Here is a 21,489-nt window from a genome sequence, read left to right as displayed (position 1 = left end):
TAAATTTAAAATCGACGCATATTTTGTAATATTATTCATTATCTTCAATAATGCATCAATGCATAAGTATTGGAGGAGTCTTTTCCTACAAAGGTTGGATTTTTGACTTTAAAATATTTTTTTCTTCGTATGATAAATTTACTATTGATTCCGGTTTTTTTTTTTTTTTTTTTTCACGAAGATTGTATGTGTCTGTTCCTATCTGTTTATGTTGATCATGAACTAGTATTAAATTAATTCGAAGTTTAATGAAAATTCTTAAAAAGGAGCAAATATAGTACTTGTGATAGGTCTAAAATTGTGTTAAGCAAACTTTTTATTTTATTCTGTTGGGGATTTTATATGAGTGTGTATATTCTTGAAATGATATGAAATTTTGTAAAAATATCTTTTGTAAGTCTTGGTTGTGATGTGGGAGTATTTTGTTGGAAGCTTCTTCAGTTATACAAAATTGAAGCCGACTTGAATGAAATATGCGACTTTGAATTTATTTGCATGCGAATGAAAAATTAATAAATAAAACTGAAATTCATAAATTGTATTGAAAACTCTGTTAATGAAATTAGTTGGCTGTAAAGTAATAATTTAGAAAAAACTTGTTAACTTTCGTCTTGGAAAATAACTATATTGAAAGAGTTGTATTTTGAATATAATAGCGGGAACATTTTTCATCACTTTGGTAAATGAATGATAAATAGTAAAACGCGTGAGAATATGTTAAAGTAAAATAAAATATTATTGGGAAAATGAAATAGTCAAAGTGATTCAAATTCATGAAAGTTGAAAATTTTGTTTTATTCTAACAAGAGTGCTTGTATGAAAAAATAAATAAAGTAATACGATAAAATGACTAAGTTAAATATTAATCAAAAAATAATTATTAGAGTTGATTAAATAAAATGTGATAAATTAAATGAAACTCTTGAAAAGCATATGTAGTGATGAAATGTAACTTGAGTGCGAAATTTGCTTACTGGAAAAAATTAATTAAGTTGATTTTTAAAATTCGTGAAAATTTGTTAATGATAAGTGTTAATTACTACTAACAGTAAATTGATTGCAAATTTTGAAATTCGTGCAAAGAATCAAAGTTGTAAAAATGATAAAGTTTGAATTGCATGAAAAAGAAAATCAAAATTCGAAAAATATTTTAAGTGTAAATATGTATGAAAATACAATTGAACTCCTAAATGATGAAAAAAATAGTTTAAGTTGGAAAAATGATAAAGTCGAGTACACTTGTAAATGAATAAAAGATGCAAAAGTAATTAGAAATCAAAAGGTATAAAAATAAACTAAGTCTACAAATTGCTAAAAATAGACAAAAGAGCTTTAAAATAGTCAAAGACCTAACTAGAAAAAAATAATCGAAATCCTAAATGTATGGATGTGAAAAAATTTCCAGTCCAAAAATGCATGAAAGAAAAATCTAACTTGTGAAAAATATTCAAAGTCTGAAATGATTAAAAATAGTGAAAGACTAAGAGAGTGAGAAAATAATCAAAGATTAAAAGACTTTAGAATAGTCTAAGACTAAAACGGTAAAATAATCCTCGAACTCTAAAATGCTTGAAAATAAATCAAAACGCGTGAAAATATCCTCGTAAAAGTTTGTGAGAAAAAACAACTAAGTCCAGTATGACCGAAAATAAATAAAATTCGCGGCAAAATATCTAAAAACGCGCGAAAATATCCTCGTAAAAGATTATGAGAAAAAGGTGACGAAGTCCGAAAACGCGGGGGAGGGGGGGGGGAATATAAATGCGCGAAAATATCCTCTTAAAAGGTTACAAAAAAAAAAAAATGACAAAGTTCGAAAACGCGCGAAAAAAACGACAAAATGCGCGAAAATACCCTCGTAAATGGTTACAAAGAAAAAATGACAAAGTTCGAAATACGTGAAAACAAACTAATTCTGAAAACTGTGAAGTTCGAAAGGCGGAAAAATAAATTAAGCTGTAAAAATGAAAAAAGATGGAAATACGTGAATAAATCAAAGTTTGGGTGTTCGATTCCCAACTCCGATACTCTGTAAAAATAAAAATAATTAAATTCGCGGAAAATATTCAAAGTTCAAATATGTAGGAAAATAATTGAAGATCAAAAGACTGGAAAATAGTCTAAGACCTAAATGAAAAAAAAAAAAGGTTGATAGGGTGTATTTAATACACCTGGTTGGTTGGTGGGACCATCATCTTTTAATTAATTATTTTTGTGAAAACCTTCGTTACAAAGAAAAAATCACGGAAAATATTCTAAGTACAAAAACGCGGGAAAATATCTAAAACGCGGGAAAAACCCTCGTCACCTTCTACGGGTTCTCGCGGCGGCCCCGGTCGTGGGGAGGGTCAACCCCAAGGTCGGGAGGGGGTGGGGAGGAAGTGGAGGAGGCGGTGGGAGGAAGAGTGGGAGGGGGAGGCGGATTGTAGATGCATACTAGCGCCACCGCCTCCTGTTGCAGAACTCTCATTATTCCCCTACTACTGGCGGTTATATTCAGTAAGTTACCACCCTATAACCAGGCTAAGGCAGAAATACATGAAATACACCGCCAGCTCAGTCAATTCCACCCGAGGACTGCAGTATTGTTTCGGTCACTTGTCTGGTCAATGCTAATTTTTATTAGCTACCAGTTTGTTTGGCACTCTTGGCTTCCTTAAGAGGTTTTCCACCTCCAGCTCAGTCACTCCTATGCCGGGCTGATGAGTTCTTATAAGCACGAAACTGCAGTCCTCGGCTGGAATTGACTGAGCTGGAGGTGTATTTCATGTATTTCTGCCTTAGCCCTGGCTATAGGGCGGTAACTTACTGAATATACCCGCCTTGCCTTCAATGTTCGAGTTGAACCGAACCATTGTTTCGGTCACTCGTCTGGTCAGTGCTAATTTTGTATTAGCTACCAGTTTGTTTGGCACTCTTGGCTTCCTTAAGAGGTTTTCCACCTCCAGCTCAGTCACTCCTATGCCGGGCTGATGAGTGCTAATAAGCACGAAACTGCAGTCCTCGGCTGGAATTGACTGAGCTGGCGGTGTATTTCATGTATAGACACATATTCTTTGTTTTATTTACATAGATTGGTAGGCTATTTGTTCTCGAACGACTGGAAACTGAAGCTGAGACCATTTTCAACGGAATTGGGAAGCATTAAAAAAAATCTAACTTGAAAGAAACATGCAGAAAACGATTTTGCTATTGTTAATAATGTGAGTTAAAAAGAAAATGTTTACAAGTTTTTTTTCGTCGTTATTACTTTTATAGCAATATTATTTTCATTGTGAAGAATCAAATGTGATGCCTTATAAATTCACGAATTTAACTTGATGAACGCTACTCCTTTAAATCTAATTCGGAGAGGAGAGAAGTAATTACAATGAAAAGCTAAGGAAAGAAAAACAATCTTCACTCCACAAATCTGAAATTCAAAGGAAAATATTTGAAAAAGTCAGTTTTCGAATTTGAACGCATAAAACATTACTTCTCGAGCATTCAAATTTGACACGGGATATAAAGATATAGTACAACCTGGTTTATCCGAACTAGAGATCCTAAATACGGAGAGATTGGACAGCTTCGGAACGGCGCGGCGGCCATCTTATGTCCAAAGATGCTCACTCCCCGAAGACCGTAATGCATCTTCTACCCCAAATATCACTGTACATCGTATCGAAAAAAACGGAAGTTAGTTATGATATTATGAAATGCAATGTGCAGATCACAAATATCGGTTTGTTTTTTTATCTTTATGAACAAGTTTTTGAGAAAAAAAAATTTCTTTGTAAGCGCTATGACGGTACAAACAGTGTTGCCAGATGGTCAAATCCAGATTTCCCCAATTCCCTTCCAACTTTTCCCCAAAAAGCGATGTTTTCTATCAAAATTCCCCAAAGTCAAAAATTATTTTTCCATTAATATTTTCATAAAATGAATCGACTTCCTCTAATATTTTTGTCTCTTGAAAAAAAATTTTTCCCCAAATAACCTAATTTTCTTATAAAATTCCCCAACTTTTTTTTTTCTTCCCATTTTCGTCTTATTTTTTTTTTTTTTGTCTTCTTTATCTTTACTAATTATAAAGCTGAAAGTCTCTGTCTGTCAGGATCTCTGGGACGCGCATAGCGCACTGTTCGGCCTATTTTCATGAAATTTGGCAAAGAATTAGTTTGTAGCATGGGGGTGTGCACCTTTAAGCGATTTTTGGAATAGTCGATTTTGTTCTTTTTCTATTCCAATTTCAAGAACATTTTCCTGAGCAAAATTATCATAAGATGGACGAGTAAATTACCAAGGCATCATAACGTGGAACCGTAACGTGGGCAAGCCAATTGGCGAGAAATTCATCATGCATTATTTGTAAATATACAGGGAACCAAAAGACCTTTTAATTTTCTACTACGGGCAAAGACGTGCGGGTGCCACTAGTCATAAATACAAGCACCTGACCAAGAGATAAGAAATAACCAAATGTTTTATTTCTACTTGCATTTACTACTCTGCTTCTGTATGTACATTTAAACTATGATTTTTTTGTATGTCTTTATCCAAGAACATTCTTCATCACACTTATTTTTACCCGTTTCACATATCAACCTCTTTACTCACGCAGAACATCAATGCGAAATCCGTAGCATAATATTCCACATAATGTGAAATGAGAATTCCATAAAGTTGAGCAAAGCTAAACCAACGCTATTTGATACAAACAATGTAACTACTACTTCTTGACATGAATTAAAAAAAAAAAAAAAAAAAAATCTTTTTTCCCAGAGGGTTTTTTCCCCAGGTTTTCCCCAAGAAAAAAATTTTTCCCCAAAGAATTCCCCTCAAAACTCATTTCCCCAAAATTTCCCCAGAGAGCACCAGATTTCCCCAAAATGGGGAAATTTCCCCCAATCTGGCAACACTGGGTCAAAACGATTGGCACCGGATTGCTAGACTTGGCGCTCGCTCCGTTTAATGAAAATACAAGGAGGAAAAAATTCAGTCTGTTCTTTAAAGATTTCATGTCCTATTTTCCGTGGGAAAGCTAAAAATTCACACGGCACAGCATTTTGAGCTGACAACACTTGGACTAAACATGGCGGCGATCGGCGCACCGTTGTCCAATCTCTCCGTATATAGGATCTTTAATCCGAACTAACTGGGAACAAAGGCAATCCTTTTAATACTATATATGGATAATAAGCAAAACACATTCTTAAATAAGCAGACAAATTTATTACAGCAAAAAACGATGCTTTGTACCAAAATCACACAGTATCGTTCCTACCAAATACGTCACCATTTATAGTTCAACTGCAGGGGTGTCGGACTGACGCTCCAAGTATGCCATGTTGTTTGGTAGATTAGTAATGTAATTTATTATACGTTTTATGCATGAGTTGCACGAGCACGTTTAACCAAAATAAAAACCGAATGTTCGGCGTATTTATAGCTCCGCACTTGCTATCATAATTTAAAATTATTATTTAAGTAAATATAACTTATTTTTCAATCGGTACAAATTTGATCCGGATAAAACGGAGGTTCGGATAAACGAGATTCTACTGTACACGAAGAAGAACCGTCCATTAATTCTTGACTCATTTACGACGCATTAAATTTTATTTATTTTATTTTATTATTTTTTACAGATTAATGACAAATTTTGCAGGAAAGGTACGAAAGAGAGCTGTGGAGTCAGATGCACAGGTAAGCTTTAAAACTAAACTGAAATCACTTATTTTGTTGATCACCAAGAAATGATTTTTCTCAGAACTTATGGTTCGTTATGAACTTCACAGTAAAAAAATCGAAACGTCACTGATTACTTTCGGAGAACGTCAGTTTCCTGTGAAAAACAAGAAATTCTGTCTAGAACTAGACGAGCTAATTGTTTCACAGTCAAAACCATAGCTGCGGAGTCGGAGTCAATCTCATTTTGGGGTAAAGGAGTTGGAGTCGAATATCTAAGAATCGGAGTCGGTCATTTGTCCTCCGTGTATAAATTTTTGCCAAAGCTACGAAGTCAGAGTCGAAGTCGGGGAGTTGGAGTTCGATTAATTGTTGGGCATAGGAGTCGGAGTCGGAGTCAAGTGCCCCTAAATTCTCGGAGTCGAAGTCTGGAGTTTGACGTCAAGAGCTATTTCCAACAAAATTTGTTAGAAGTAAATCCGCCTTCAAGTACGGAATCTACATTGACTTTCAGTTTCCCCGTACGCGCTAATGTTAAAGGATTTGAACTGTTCAAAATTGATCGGAAAATTGTTCAAATCAAAAAGATATTTTATATACAAGTTTTTCATCAAAAGCTTTTTCCTACAAAGTTTGTTTGAAGCAAATTTGCCTCACAGTTCGGAATTGCCTTGAATTTCCCCGTAGGCGCTAATGTTAAGTTTTTTTGAACTGTTCAAAATTGAACGAAAAATTGTTCAAATCAAAAAATGAATCATGGGAATGAGATGTCCTCGCCGAGATCTTGATAACAAAAAAAAAAAAAAAAAAAAAATTGTTCGAATCGGACTATTCATTCAAAAGTTATTATGGGGGGACAGACAGACAGACCGACAGACATTTTTCCCCCATCTCAATACCCTACTTTCCAATTTTTAATTTTTCAATGTTTATCTAACTATTTTATTTATTTTTGACTTTTTTTTGTTTTTCGGGATATTTTTAAGATGCATTAAGCCTTCTTTCATGCTTTTTTCTTCTTTCTCTGACTTTTACTGGGAAAGTTGGCTAACAAGTTTTTTGCTTAAAGGTTTCCTGAATCTCATCAGATTCCATGAATACCGATTTTACATTGTGGTGAAAAACACTTTTAGCTACCAGCGTAAACAATATATTAGGCTTCTTTATTATGTTCTTTTTTCTATTCTGCCTACTGTCCCTCCAGATTGACTGAGACAAAATCAAGGGCGAACGTCTCCGGATATTGTAGCTTTGACGGAATTACTTGCACATCCGTCTTAGCTTTGGCCATATTTCCTTTAGGAGCTTTACTGCTAAATCATGTAAGCTATTACTGTATCTTATATAATTAAAAACTGAGCGGATGTATCTATGTCCGAGTTACTTCTCCCGGACGTCAATGAACTGACCATCGAACCAGGTATCGATAGATTCGTAATTTTCCCGTCCCTGCTATTTAACATAATGTTCCGCTAATAATTAGCGGAAATATCAATTGAAAACTATTAATTATGACGCTTAGATTTCGATATTAAGTCCCTATTTTTGACGTCTTTTTCTTCATTCAAATTATTATTCAGTGCTTCATCTCAACTCTTCATCTTAACATTGTTTTTAATAAAGTTTGTAGCGTGAAGAAAATCATTGAGAAGATCTGTTGCCATTTTTTTTTCAACTATGAATAAATAAAATTCTGCCTTTTGTTTTGAGGCTTCTCTTGTAATCGGGGCTACAAGAGAAATGCTTCCTTTTTTGGTTATTTTTCCGCAATGTGTCGCAAAATTTTACTGATTTTTCTTCTGTTCAAGCCTGTTTAATACGCGTTTCGAAGTAGACCGTACAAAGCCGGGAGACGCAGCTAGTACATACAGTGGAAAAAATACTAACTGCTTTGCTTAAAAGGTGTTACTACTTTTTAAAAAAGTAGTACAAACGAACAAAAAAAGTTTTTTTTTATGTATATATTTCTTTAGATGAACGCAGTACATTTTGTTTCTAGAAATCAGCTTAAAATGTTAAAAAGGAATGTTTGACATAATTTGTAGTCTCAGCTAATTTCAAGAATATTGAAAAGATACTAGAAATTCGATGTTGATATACGGGAAAGTAGACTCGTTTATTTACGCACCTCATTTATTATTGAATTTCAAAATGCAAACAAAAACAAATAAAACAAAATCTGATTCACCCCAAACCTTCCCCGTACCGTATTCCCCTGAGCAGTGGGAAATTCTCTTCTGTCACTGGGATTGACAGACTGGAAGGGGGCTAGGAAGGGGACAAAAGGGAAAAGGGCAGATAAGAATTACAATAGATGCTTTCTCCTCCAACTCGAGGGAAAAGTTCTGTGCCAGGGAAATTTCCAGGGATTTTTCTTCTGGTAGGATCGGTAGACCGCCATCTTTGACCACAGAACGCTAATATTGTCTTGTAAAATCGGCTGAGAAGAAAGACTGAGTTTATACTCTTTGTTTGTGGTTTCTCATTAGCTTTTTTTTTTTTTGAATAAATATTTTACGATTCTTGAAGATAACATATTTTTTACATTAAATGGAAGTAAATTTTATTTAAAAAGTTTATTATTAGGCAAAGGTGTTTTTAAAAATAATTCTGAATCTCTCCTAGAAATATTTATACCAGTGGCGTACCTAGCATGAGTCGCACCCGGGGCGGTAATTTGTAGCGTCATCCGGGGGACGGGGGGGGGCACTCCCTCCTACAAACACAAAAATAATTTAAAAAATAAAACAAGTTTTTAATGTTCTATGTAAACTTGAAATTCCTACAATTTTTAGAAAATAGCGACATTTTTAGTTGACTAATGTACAAAAGACAAATAAAAAGCAGCGTGGTCAAAAAAGTAAGGGGTGTATGAAAGTGATGGCCCCCTTAATTATTTCAAACGTATCTCAAACACAGGGAAAGATAAATGGCTTTCAACTTTTCGGTTTAAGAGGAAGTCACTACTAGATAGTGACTGCAATACCGGTATTTTCGGAATTCACTGAAATTAATAAATAGTTTTAATTAAAGAGTTTTCAATTTAATTTTTTAGATTTCTACTTTTATTTTATATGTACATTTATTTTTCCAGAGGGAAGTTCGGGAGAAGTTTCCCGGAAATTTTTCGAAATTGTAGTGCTTAAAATGCAGTTTCAGACAAACTTTTGTGATGTTGCGGGAAGTACAGGTTCGAGAGCCCACTCCGGAATTTTTTATAATTCATGCTCTTGAAAAGGCATTCTAGACTATCTTTCGTCTATAGTGGGGCCAAACCTAACCTGGCAGCATTGTGATTTGTGAAGGCCATGCAGATCCTGATCACAGCATTATAACTCTGCCAACTATGGAGAATATTAGGGCTTAAAAAGGTTCAGAAGCGGGAGTTTTCGAAATTGAACTCTTAAAAACGCTTTTGTAGGCCATCTTTAGACATGTTTAGAGGAAAGGCAATTTTTCGAAACAGAAATAGAAGCTCTAAAAACGCTATTAAAACAACTCTTTAGAAGGCCGTGACAAAAAAATAATTTAACGAATAACGACTAATCTGTGAATCTATTTACAGTTTTAGAGCCATTGCTCAATAACTAAGTTACTAAGTACAACTTCAGAAATTCAAGTTACACAACTTCAATATGTTCCCACTAATAGCATCGTCAACTTCATAATTTTTTGGGGGACTTCTTTAGTAGCATCAAGATCAAGCTTCCACGTGTGTATTCTTTCTCAAAGAAAATATTTGATTATAAATAATATTTAAAAACAATTAATTAAAGTATCGAAAGATTTGGAATCATTGTATAATAAAGAAAGGGGGGAAAACAGGAAACGGTTAAAACAGTACATTACAGTAGAAGGAAAACATGAGAAAACAAACAAACAAAATAAAAATATATGCTTTCGAGATTCTTTCTCTGTTTACCAACACACACTTTTTTTTTTTTTAATGGATTACAGTGGCATCTATTCTGACTTTGCTCATTGTTTAGGCTGGAGGCTTAAATTAAGTTTTAAATTAGGTCTCTACATAAATTCCTTGCCACTGGCACTAGCAATATTGTATCCCCTTTCTCGCCTTACACAAAAGTAAAAAAGTTCTCCACACATCTCATATACACTATATGAACAAAAGTATTGGGACACTTACAAAAACTCACATTTTTACGGATTTCTCGAGAAATAAAAGATAAATTGCTCGGTAATTTTTTTCACATAAAAGGTACATTCCGGCTGCCATTTTCCAACACAAATTAAGTCTCTTATTCAATCTGAGGACGAGCAACAAATTGAGGAAACAAAAAAAAGGTTTTTGATCATTTTTCGTTTTAAACAGCTAGGAATAAGCTATAAATTTCAGAAATACGTTAAAAATCTACCTAAAATTTAATTTTATATTTTCGTGAAAGTATCTCTTATACCCACGGAAATAAAAGCAATTCTTTCAAAAATGCATTTTTTCTTTTTTTTTTGAAGGTTTTCGGCTTATATCACGCAGTTTTCCATCAAAGGTTACTAAACTTTCAGAATATTTGACAGCATATTAGAGAAACGTAATAATAAAATTTGAAGTTAAAATATTGAAAATTTAAAGAAATATGAACATTTAAAGCAATTAATTGTTCATTACGCATGCGTGAAAGATAGCAACTTATAACCTTCATAATCGGAAGCCCAGATATATTCTACAACTTATAAAGAAATTCCACCTTGAAATCTTTAAAATGTAAAAAGTTATCAGCGATCCAATGAGATGAATTTTAATAATTCTTGGCTAGACGACGAATCGTGAGGGATCGTTCGCAAATAATCCGTTCTTATCACGAATCTGCGAAAGACCATCGCCTCATTAGATCGCTAATAACTTTTTACTACTACTTTTGATTAAATTTTAAAGATATTGAAGTGGAATTTTTTTTATGAGTAGTAGGATATATCTGAGCTTTTGATTATGAAAGTTAGTAATTACTATCTTTCACGCATGCGAAGTGAAAAAATAATTGCTTTAAACGTTTATATTTCTTTGACTTTTCAATTTTTTAACTTTGAATTTTATTATTATCTTTCTCTAATATGCTGTCAAATATTCTGAAAGTTTAGTAACGTTTGACAGAAAACTCTGATGAGCCAAAATGTGATGTCAGTGATATGAGCCAAAAACCTTCAAAAAAAAAAAAAAAAATTGCATTTTTGAAAGAAATGCTTATATCTCCGTGGGTATGAGAGATACTTTAACGTAGACATAAAAATAAATTTTTGATAGTTTTTTAACATATTTCTGAAATTTATAGTTTATTCCCAGCTATTTACAATAAAAAATGATCAAAAACCTTTTTTTTTCTCTCAATTTGTTGCTAGTCCCATAAATGAGTAGTAGACTAAATCTTTATTGGAAAATGACAGCTAGAGTATACTTTTTATGTGAAAAAATTACAGAGCAATTAGTCTTTTATTTCTCGAGAAATCCGGAAAAATGTGAATTTTTGAAAGTTTCTCAATACTTTTGGTCATATAGTCAGTGTAAAAACATTTGTAAACACACATCTAGATGCTCCGAAAGATACTAAAATAATAATGAATACATTAAAAATAGTTATATGGAATTGGCTTCAAATAAAAAAATATGAAAAAAAAAAAAACCTTTGTGTGTGTGTGTGTGTGTGTGTGCTGATGTGTGCGATGAACTTCTTTTTAGCTCTTGCTAGAGTAAATTAAATTTAACATACGTAGTTTGATATTTTGTTACTTATATTTTTCAGAAAACTCTTATATACATTTTGGGTGTCACTCTAAAGGGTTGTCACAACAATAAAGCAAACAATTCGCATTTCTGCTGTTAATATTAAAAAAAAAAAAAACTTAATAAAAATACGAGTGTTTTTCATTCCCGAATGTTTCGCATAGCGCATGGGTCAGCTAATAACATTTTTTTTTGGTTTAGGTCAAATTTAATCGTGCTACTTACAGAGCATGTTTGCATATTAAACTGTATATTTTTTAATCCTAGCTCATTTTTTGACGAATCCAGTTAAAAAATACATATGATGGATGAAAGACGAAAATTCAGTACAGTTTTTTCGATTAAAGATATGTTCCCATTAAAGTTGAATGCATAACTATGTACATCAGAGCCAGACTAACGTACATAAGCCCAAAAATTGTGATTTTCCATTGTATGTAGAATTTTATTTCGCATAGAGCCATATTCACGTAATCCTTAAAAAAAATAATAACAAAAATAAAAAATAAATAATATAAAAAAATTGTATTATTAAAATAGCGCGAGTCCAATCCTTTGTTTGCACCAAGCAATCGCTTTTCTACAATCCTGTCTAAAGTAACGATTACGTGAGTTACGTTAGTTTGGCTTCGACGTGCAGAATTTGAATTCATATTTTACTTTCGCAATGGGGTTTTTTCCTTCAATCAAAAGTAGTACTTTTAGTCACTGAAATTGATAGAATAAGCAAAAAAAAAAAAAAAAATAACATGGATCCAGAAAATTCTTTCATTTTCCCAACAAGGCGTGGTCTTGATGACGTCACAAATGATGCTCTTTCGCGCATCTTTGTACCGCGTTTCCACGTTATGATAATCAAGAAGCGAATTAAAATTGGGCTCTACGCTTGCTATCAACCATACCGTTGCCAATACACGTGAGTAAAGATGAGACTTAAATATTTTGCTCTGTGAATGGCAACGCAGAATGGCATTTCATCATTTGTGATGTTATCGGCAAGAAATGTAAACAATGAAAGATCACCGATTTAAGTAATTTTTTAAAAATATTAAACGTAAACAAATTATTTAAAAAATGGTTAGATCTTATTGTTTTAAGCATGTTCTTTCAGAAAAAAATACTTTTGAAATATTGGTAACGACCCCATTAATCTTTCATTTATCATATTTTTAAAGTTCTTAAGCCATCAAATGTATTAAATAAATAAAAAGATAATCAAATAAACAGTATATACCAGTATTCTATTTTTGCCTTCATCATCATCAATTAGTAGCAAATTTTTTTCATCTTTGGATTCAGTCCATTGATCTGCTAAATTGATATCATCTAATGTTTTTGGAACTGATGATCTTGCCATTGCTCTAGCTTTGTACATAGTCTTTTCTGCTGTTCTCATGTCCGGCAAACTTGAAATTGCTTCTACTGATGTGGCAAAATTAACTAGTTCTTCTCTGAAACAAAAATGAAATTGGGTTGAACCTCTCTGAAGGCATACAAAATTGTAATAAAAATGCGAAATGAATGTTTCTAGTTCAAAGTGAAAGTTATAAAAATATGCAGTATAAAAAAATGAGAGAACTATTTTTTTTTCTTTTCGAAGCTCTGTCGTCAGTTTTAAACAATTCAATTACTGGACTAGTTATTAGTCATTAAACTAAAGTTGGGATTTCTTTTTTACTACTAAAAATGATCAAGTTATCTTCATCACACATTTAATAGTTTATTCGCAACTAGAGCTCGAATACGCTACCTTGCGGTGATTAACAATACTACCGAAAAAGGTAAAACATTCCATTCCACGTGTTTTCTTTGGGGAAAATTGCAGGCTTCAGACAGTTTATGGCATAGGCGTCGGAACCGCGGGAGCTGGGGGAGCTTGAGCTCCCCCTGGAATATTTCAAACCGGCTCAGCTCCCCCGGAAAATTCTATCACTGCAGCTTATTGCCGTACATTGATTTCCTCAAACCTTATTTCAAAAATGTGATCTGCCTTTTCTAGGAATTTCGGCATTTCCACCCAATAAGCAACAAAAGCAGGGGACAGACGGAGTGGTCAGTGCACTTGAATTCACCTTCACCCTTTTTTTACTGTTAAAACATCTCTTGATTCCAGAAATGCGGAAAAGTGGGCTCTACCCCGCGGCCTGCGAAAATCAGTATCAGTACCTATATGGATTTGCTCCCCACCTTGAGCTCGTGTTTCGGCTTTCGAGAGCGGCATTGCAGTTCAGTTCATATTCTTATTAGTTTTGCATGCAGTTTTTTTGTCCAATGCGGTGGCGAATCCAGAATTTTGTTCTGGGAGCGGCTGAGGTAGTTAAAATTCTTGCTGAGGTCTCCTTGTCATTACCAAAGTTTATCGATGTAAACAAAAGTGTTCTGTATCATTAACTGCTATCTAGGGATGTTAATGACTAATGAATCTTTCTGAGTTACATTTGAAATTATCTAAAATTTGGTATTCAGTGTTAAAATTCTAAATTTTAAATGTATATTCAAAGTTTTTTTATTCGTTTAGACATATTTGTTATGCAATTTGAAGGCAAAATTTTCAATTCTTGTTAAGGATGCAAAACAATTACGCTGACAAGGTGATGTAAATGAAATAGAAGAAAGAAAAGCTGAAAGATGTTAAACAAATAGTGAAAAACAGCGAGAAAGAAGACAAAATTTTAAGAATTGATATTAAACACGAAAATTAAAGAGTGAGAAAGAAAGAAAAACAAGTAGCTATTATATCAGCACTTTTTTCTTCTTTCCTTCTTTCAGTGAGTAAATGTATAAATATCTGGAACAGGTAGGGAAAAAGTTCAGAAATTTGAAGGGAAATTTCGGAAAACTAACACTCCTGTTAGTATCGCAAATTTGTATATCAACCTTAAGAAGAGCGAAAACAAATTAATTGATAAAGGTAGAATGGATGTAGGAAAAGGTGTATGGATGAATTATATATATATATTTTAACATTAAGATGCATAGACAGAGGGTGAAAGAATTTATTTCTGGTATGGGGGTAGCTGCAGCCTCATAGCCGCCCCCCCCCCCCTGGATTCGCCATTAGTCCAATGATTACAAAAAGAGATAATAATGAGCCAGTTTGGCATTTAAATATGAATAACATGGAAGGTGCTCCGGACATGACTGAAAAAAGGTTACTAAGGTTGTTTGTACTTGTTCAAATAATGTTGAACTTGTTCAAATAATTTCAACTTTCCAAAAACTTAAAGTGGCTCCCAAAAGTATTCGTACACTTACGATTTTCAGTGAAATACACCATTATCGATTCGTTAAAATTAATATTTTGGAACGGGTATTTAATTATAAGATCCATGATTTATTTTTTAACAAAACTACATGAAAATTTTTAATAACATAATAAAACTTGTTTTTTAAGAAATCAATAATCAAAAAGTGCCAGAAACTTGATCTCACAAAAATCTTTGAACACTTTGAAAAAATGTCAAAAAACTAGTAAATAATCTAACTTTTTACTAAGTTATTATTTAGTAGAATATCATGCAGTATCAGCAACAGCTTTTAAACGTCTGGGAATAGGATTTCATTGTTTTTTTTTTTTTTTTTGGAACAATTTCTGAGTAATTGTTCAGCCGCACTTCGAGTCTTACTGTTTCTAATTCGTTTTCCGTTTCAATAGTGTATTTTCGTAATATATCCACCAGATATATCCAAATATGTTCTATTAAGTTTATATCTGGCGATTGAGGAGATATTTCTAAGCTTAATGACAATATTTGAGGCACCAAACGCAAACGTGTGCTTCTTATCGTTATCTTGATTTTAAAAAAACGAAGTTATTTCCGATTGCCAAATTTTGGACTAATAATTTAAAATTGTTTTTAAAAATATTTCACTGAACAGCATGATTCATCGAAAAATTTCAAACTTCCAAGTCCTGCACCCTCACACAAGAACACCTTCACCGTCCTGATTAACTGATCCCAACTAGATTTAATTTCTCTTTTTTTTTTTTTCTATTTACAATTATGCAACAATTTAACCCAAAATGTTGAATTTATTTTTATTTTTATTTTTAAGTAAGACGTTGTTCCAAAATGTTTTGAACATTTATCATTGATTTTACGGCGGAAAACGTAAGCTTTCTGTTTTTCGCACGAACAAGAAAATTTCTGCAATAAGAGGTTCCTTTAATCCAGGTAATCAGAGAACTTGGCGAATAATTTTAGGGGAAAATTAAACGAAAATGTTTCATTCAATTCTGCAGAAAATTTTTCATCACTCAAAGGTGTATTTTTCATCATTTTTTAAACTAAATCTCCGATCACGCTTTGTTAACTTTGCATTTGACATTTTCTTACCTTGTTTTCGATCCGATTCTTGTCTTTAAAAGATTTTATCAAGCATTTCACTATAGAATGGTATAAATTAACTAATTTAGAGACATTTCAAACCAATTTACGGCCTACTGAGAGAGAAAAAACATCAAACTTCGAATTGTGTTTTTGGTTTATGCACATAGCTGCCATTTTAAAATAATAAGCAGAATTTTAGGGTATAAATAAACAAAAAATTAAAGCCAAATGACTTTACAGTGTGTCATCACAATGCAAAAATAATAAAAATACTACTTATGATAATTTTAATCATGAATTTATTCGAAAATATTTCAGTGTGCGATGACTTTTGTGACGTATTTTTTTCTCTGACCCTTCGTCTTTTGACAAATTTCAAAAATAAAATCCGGCAATATTTTGAAAAAAAATAACTACTGGGTTTTATTCAGAATGGCATAGGAATGGTGTGAAAAAAAATGGACTTCATATTCGAATTCAGTTTCGCGTTATTTTCATTTTACTACAAAATTTCAAGGTGCACGAACACTTTTGGGAGCCGCTGTATCTGATTTTAAGTTATCTGACCCCCTCAGATTATACTTTACGAAGTTACAGTTATTCTTGTTTTTTGCAATCACGATTGCTTATTGCTTTCATTTGACTGTTTTGATGTGCTATCATTTTATTTTCCCGCCAGCACCCTCTACACAGCACCACCGTCGACCGGCCTCACGATGCTGCTCCTCTAGCGAAAACCATCCCCAGGTTGCGTCAATACCCTACACTTACACGCATACATACACACACGTACAAACAAACACATACACAAACACATACACGCATACATACGGACATATACACACACACCTACACACAGCTACCCACATACTCATGCCTGCACACAGACACAAACACATATGCCTACACTCACATACACATCCCCCCCCCTACCACAAACACTCATACACACAACTACCCACACACTCATGCCTGCACAAAGACACAAACACATATTCCTACATACACATACACATTCTCCCCCCCCTACCACAAACACTCATACCTAAACACAGACACAAACACACACGCCTACATACTGCCACACTCATGATTGCGAAAAACATAATTTGAATTCCAGATGTCAAAATTCAAATGAATTTTTTTTTTTTTTTTTGCTTTCTCAAAATTATGATTTTTTCATCACTTACAGATATATTTTTATGCCAAAATTGTTACTTTTCATCTATTATTGCAGAAAAAAAGCCAACAATATTTTGTAGTTTCTATCAAACACTCAAAGACTTTAAACTAAAAATTTATCTGAACAATATAATATATAGTGAACAATTCATTTTAACACATATCCAACGTTCTGTTTTTCCGCCCTCCTGTTTCATCTATTCCCCTTTTTCTAGTTCTCAGAAAATAAGAGTCTTCTAAACGCTACGCTGTCGAAGCCTCCCCTTTCCTCCAAAATTATTACAGAGCGCCACAAATTTTGTTTTCAAGGCTCAATTCCCTGAAAATTTCCGGAAGAGAGTCCTTTGAATGCCTTGCCCTCCAACAACATAGGAGATTCTGTAATATTCCGTTTTTCGGGACTTCAATTTCAAAAAAATTGCTGGACCCCTAACGCCAACAAATATGATCCACAGTCGCGTTTTTCAGCAACTACAATTTTGAAAAAATTAAAGAGACGAAACCTCTGAACCTTTTCTGATTACATCATTGAAAAACGCTCTCTATTAGGACTTCAATTTTGAAAAATTTCCAGAGTAGAGCCCTAGTACAGTCTTTTCCCCTGCTATCATTGAAGGTTGTCTACAATTACGTTTTTAGGACTTCCAATTCGAAATATTGGGACGGAGATGTAAATCGTTCGAAAAATCGATCGAGGACAATCCTTCGAGTCATATTTTCACTAAAGGCAACAAATAAGGTATATAATCGCGTTTTAAGACATTAATTTCGAAAAATTTTCAGGAAGGGTATTCGAACCTTTTCTCCCCTTAACATTATCAAAGATCACCTATAAATTCGATTTTAGAACAAGAATTTTGAAAATTTTCCGGGAGAGACCCCAAAACACCTCCATTTCTACGTGCTCATCTTCGAGTACTAACCGACTCCTTTTCAAAACCAGAAGTTTAATCACCTCATTCTCTCCATAAACAATTGTATATATATACAATATTCAATAAGAGATGGAAGCTTCGAAGCCAATTTTTTATGGGGAAAAACGTTTAAAAGCCTCCCTCCCCCCACCCCCCTCCCCCAAAAAAATTATTTTCTGGTTGCGCCTCTGCTTCTGCCTAGATTCCAGACTCTTCTTATACTGTGTCCCAGCTCCCCCTACTTCTACAAAGTTCCTACGCCTCTGGTTTATGGTGCAATGTAATTACAGAAGAATAAAAAAGTCTCCCACAAACACGATGGAAAATTACTGTCATTCACTAAGAGTCAAAACAAGTTATAAGTTACGGCATTTGTTTTACCTTTTTCATCCGCCATTAGACAAGGGCTTCAGCGCCCCCTATAGTTTGTTGGTTGCGAATAAGATTTAAAAAAAGTATGCAATTGAGCCTGTCAAATCTCTGCCGAGAAAGAAATATTGTACAAAAACATAGAATCGACCCTATTTTGTTCTAAGAACACGTGAATATTTTCGATAATTTATTTATTTAATATTCATATATTTATAATGGGAAAACATTGCATTTATTAATTTTTGGCAATTACGAAGCTTCGATAATTATTTTTTTATTTTTCAAGTAGCTTTTTCTTAATAATTTTAAGAAGAACTCTTTCTGCATTGATAATTAAATGATATGAATAGCGAACTATTGTAAAACGACCAACTAATACGTATAGGTGAAATTTGACTACTAACCTATATATTTTATTCACGGGTACAGTTGACTCTGCAGCACTCCTCTTTTTCAGCTGATTACAAAAGAGTTTTCTTGTTATTTTTGCAAAATCAGGTGCATGGTTATGCCTTCCATTTGCACTTTCAAATTGTCCTTTCCTTGTAATAACACTTGCAGTGCAATTTTTGACACTGGCACATTTCCAATACATTCTATCCGTTGATTTGTTGTGCTTCCTGTATAAATAATCGGCATATAATAATAGTTTCCCACCACGGGTTGAATCAATGTACTGTAGGCTGTTCATTTTCGAACCGAACAACGATTCTATCTGATTCTATTTTGGAGAAAACGTGAAGAACGACCGCGTGCTTTCAGCAGGGAAAACTAACTGGTCTAGAATCCCTACACCGCCCCTGCTCGAAGTTTGATTGACATCCCCCGCACCCCCTACTAAGAGGCTGCCCATTCATCATACTCTCAGGCAAAAGCGCCTCTATTGAGTATCGGTGAAGGTTGCTGGACTGAACACAAAAGAGATTCTGGAGCTTCCCCAGCCTTGCTTCCAGGGCCGCCGAGAGCCAAGGCGAACCCCTGTTCAGTTGGTGTGTCCCAGCTGTTTTCCGCCAACGCTTTGTTATCAGCAACACGTTTGATGGGTAGGATAAGTTGGATTAACGTCCATCAAAAGGAGTAGACATTTTCTTGATAAGAGAATGGTTTCCTAGGGGATTTTCTTCCCCCTACTAATCCCTTTCACATCCCACTGTTGGTGGCAATGATGAAATAATTTGACTGTCCCACTAAACATTTTTAAATTCATTTCTCCACACGAAAAAAACCTTTTTTTAACCATTGAAAAACCAAACAAACGCACACACGTACACAAAGCATATTTGAATAAAATCACTTTTGTTTGCTATAGGAGCAGACTCAACGAGTCTGAGGTCAGTGACAAAGAATACAACATCACGACTCGCCATTAACTACTCTTTGATAAAATCTCATTTAAAAAAAAGCATGTGTGCGCCCAAGCTTCCCGAGCCTTTTGGGTAATCAGGCCCTGAGTGAAGAGGTGGTCATATTTGGATTCATATGTCATTTTATTTAGGAACCAGCAATAATTATGTGAGAAGCATTTAAAATTTCCCTCTAGCCCCCCCCCCAGTAGCGGATCCAGCCGATTGTTTTGGGAGGGGCCATCCGAAATTTTTGAACTAACTGCGAACTCCCCAGAAATTTTATTAAAATGAAGTTTTAAAAACTCAATTTTTGGGGTATCGAGACATTAGGTGAGGGGTGGATTTAGAAATCTCCCTCGAAAATGTTTCAAAATTTTAATTTCCCAGTAATTTTTGAAAATCAGGAAACTAAAAACGCATTTTATCTATATTTTTGATGATGTACGGAGAAAGGTCAGGTTTCGGGCGCTGTCCCCAAAATACTTTTTGAAAGTAAAGCTTAGAAACCAAAATATTCTGTCATTATACATTGAGAAGTTAGAAAAGGAAAGGTGCTCTTCTAACTCTTCAGCTGTCCAGCCTAAAAATGCACCTTTAGGTAATGTTTGCTTACATTAAAGGAAGTGTGAAGGTGCTTAGAATCCTTCCTGGGATGGAAATATTTTGCCTTTGAGGCTCTAACAATTCTTTTTTTAACTATATTTTTACATATTTTAGAAAGGGATGGAAGATTCGTGAGCTCATCCAAAAGCCTTCTTTTAAAACTATCATCACGATATAAACTAGGGAGGGAGGGGTCCTATCAAAACTCGTTTGTAAATGAAGTCCCAAAAAATTTCATTTAAATTGCTTTTAAGCAAGTTAAGTGATAAGGGCTGGATAAGCTAGTTTCCGTTGACATTTTTTCCAAATAAAAGACTTAAAATGCAATTTTTTGCTACATATCAAGGCATTTATGAAAGGGCATGGGAAAAAGGAGTTCTCCCTCTAGTTTCGAAATTAAAGCCATAAAAACGAAAATTTAGGCTCTCTTTGGTCTTGAGAACAATAGGTATACTCTGAGAACAGCAGCATTTAGAGATCGTCCGTCTGTAGTTGGAATCAAGAAATGATGTAAAAGACGGAGAAAAAATTTGGAAATAAAAGTTTTGTTTTGAGGATAGGGATATAATTTATCTCCAATTAAAGCCTATACTTTTTCAGTGAAACACATGTGTTAAATTTTGTTATCTTCTCCTAGTATATTTTTTCTTTTTTTTTCTTCTTAAAAAAATTCCTTCAATCACAAGGCTTTGGGAGGGGCCATGGCCCCCATGGCCCCCCTCTAGATCCGCCCCTGCCCCCCCCCCCCCCGCAGTGTAGCCAGTCTCATTTATGGGATAATTCAGAAATGTTCAAAGAAAACTTTCGTAGGCATGTTTAGCACGGCACCTTCCTAATTTAAAGTGTTTTTACAGCGTCATGACTCCAGTAAATGATACTCATTTCACTTACATTGCCTGATAGAGGGCGATTATCCCCACATTTTCACTTTACATAGTCAAATTCGAAAGTGTCCTTCCATCCCCCCCCCCCTTTCTTTCTCTTCTTTTCTTTTTTTTGCACAAGATGAAGTATGTTCTGATTTTCTCAATGAATCAGAGCAAGGGATGTAAGCCTGTAAGCGTTTCTTTGAATGTAAAACGTACACAATCGTTTTACTTCATCAAATAAATAAATTTAATCGCTGTCAAACACAACGAAAAAAGTATTAATATTTTTTAAAAAGCAAGCATGAAAGTTAAAACGTTCATCCCAAAAATAACTTTTATTTTAAAAAATCGTTTGTCGCTCTTTCTTTCGTGTTAAAAATGAAATTCTTCGTTTGACTTTTATTTTGATTTTATTAATCAATCGTCAACTTTAGGCACTTTAAAATTTCTCTTAAATCGGAATTA

General features: G+C 33.9%; 1 protein-coding gene across 1 annotated transcript in view; it reads left to right on the top strand.

The window, feature by feature from the left end:
• The window catches only part of LOC129234487 (lysozyme C-like), a 311,328-nt gene that overhangs the window by 276,033 nt on the left and 13,806 nt on the right, over positions 1-21,489 (top strand). The window contains exon 3 of the mRNA XM_054868485.1: positions 5,631-5,688. Coding sequence (XP_054724460.1) covers positions 5,631-5,688 — 58 coding nt within the window. The remainder of the gene's footprint in view (positions 1-5,630; positions 5,689-21,489) is intronic.

The sequence above is a fragment of the Uloborus diversus genome, chromosome 1 (genome assembly GCF_026930045.1).
Source record: "Uloborus diversus isolate 005 chromosome 1, Udiv.v.3.1, whole genome shotgun sequence".
Lineage (NCBI taxonomy): Eukaryota > Metazoa > Arthropoda > Arachnida > Araneae > Uloboridae > Uloborus > Uloborus diversus.
The sequence above is the reverse complement of the archived record's forward strand: the minus strand, read 5'-3'. Positions and strand labels throughout refer to the sequence as shown.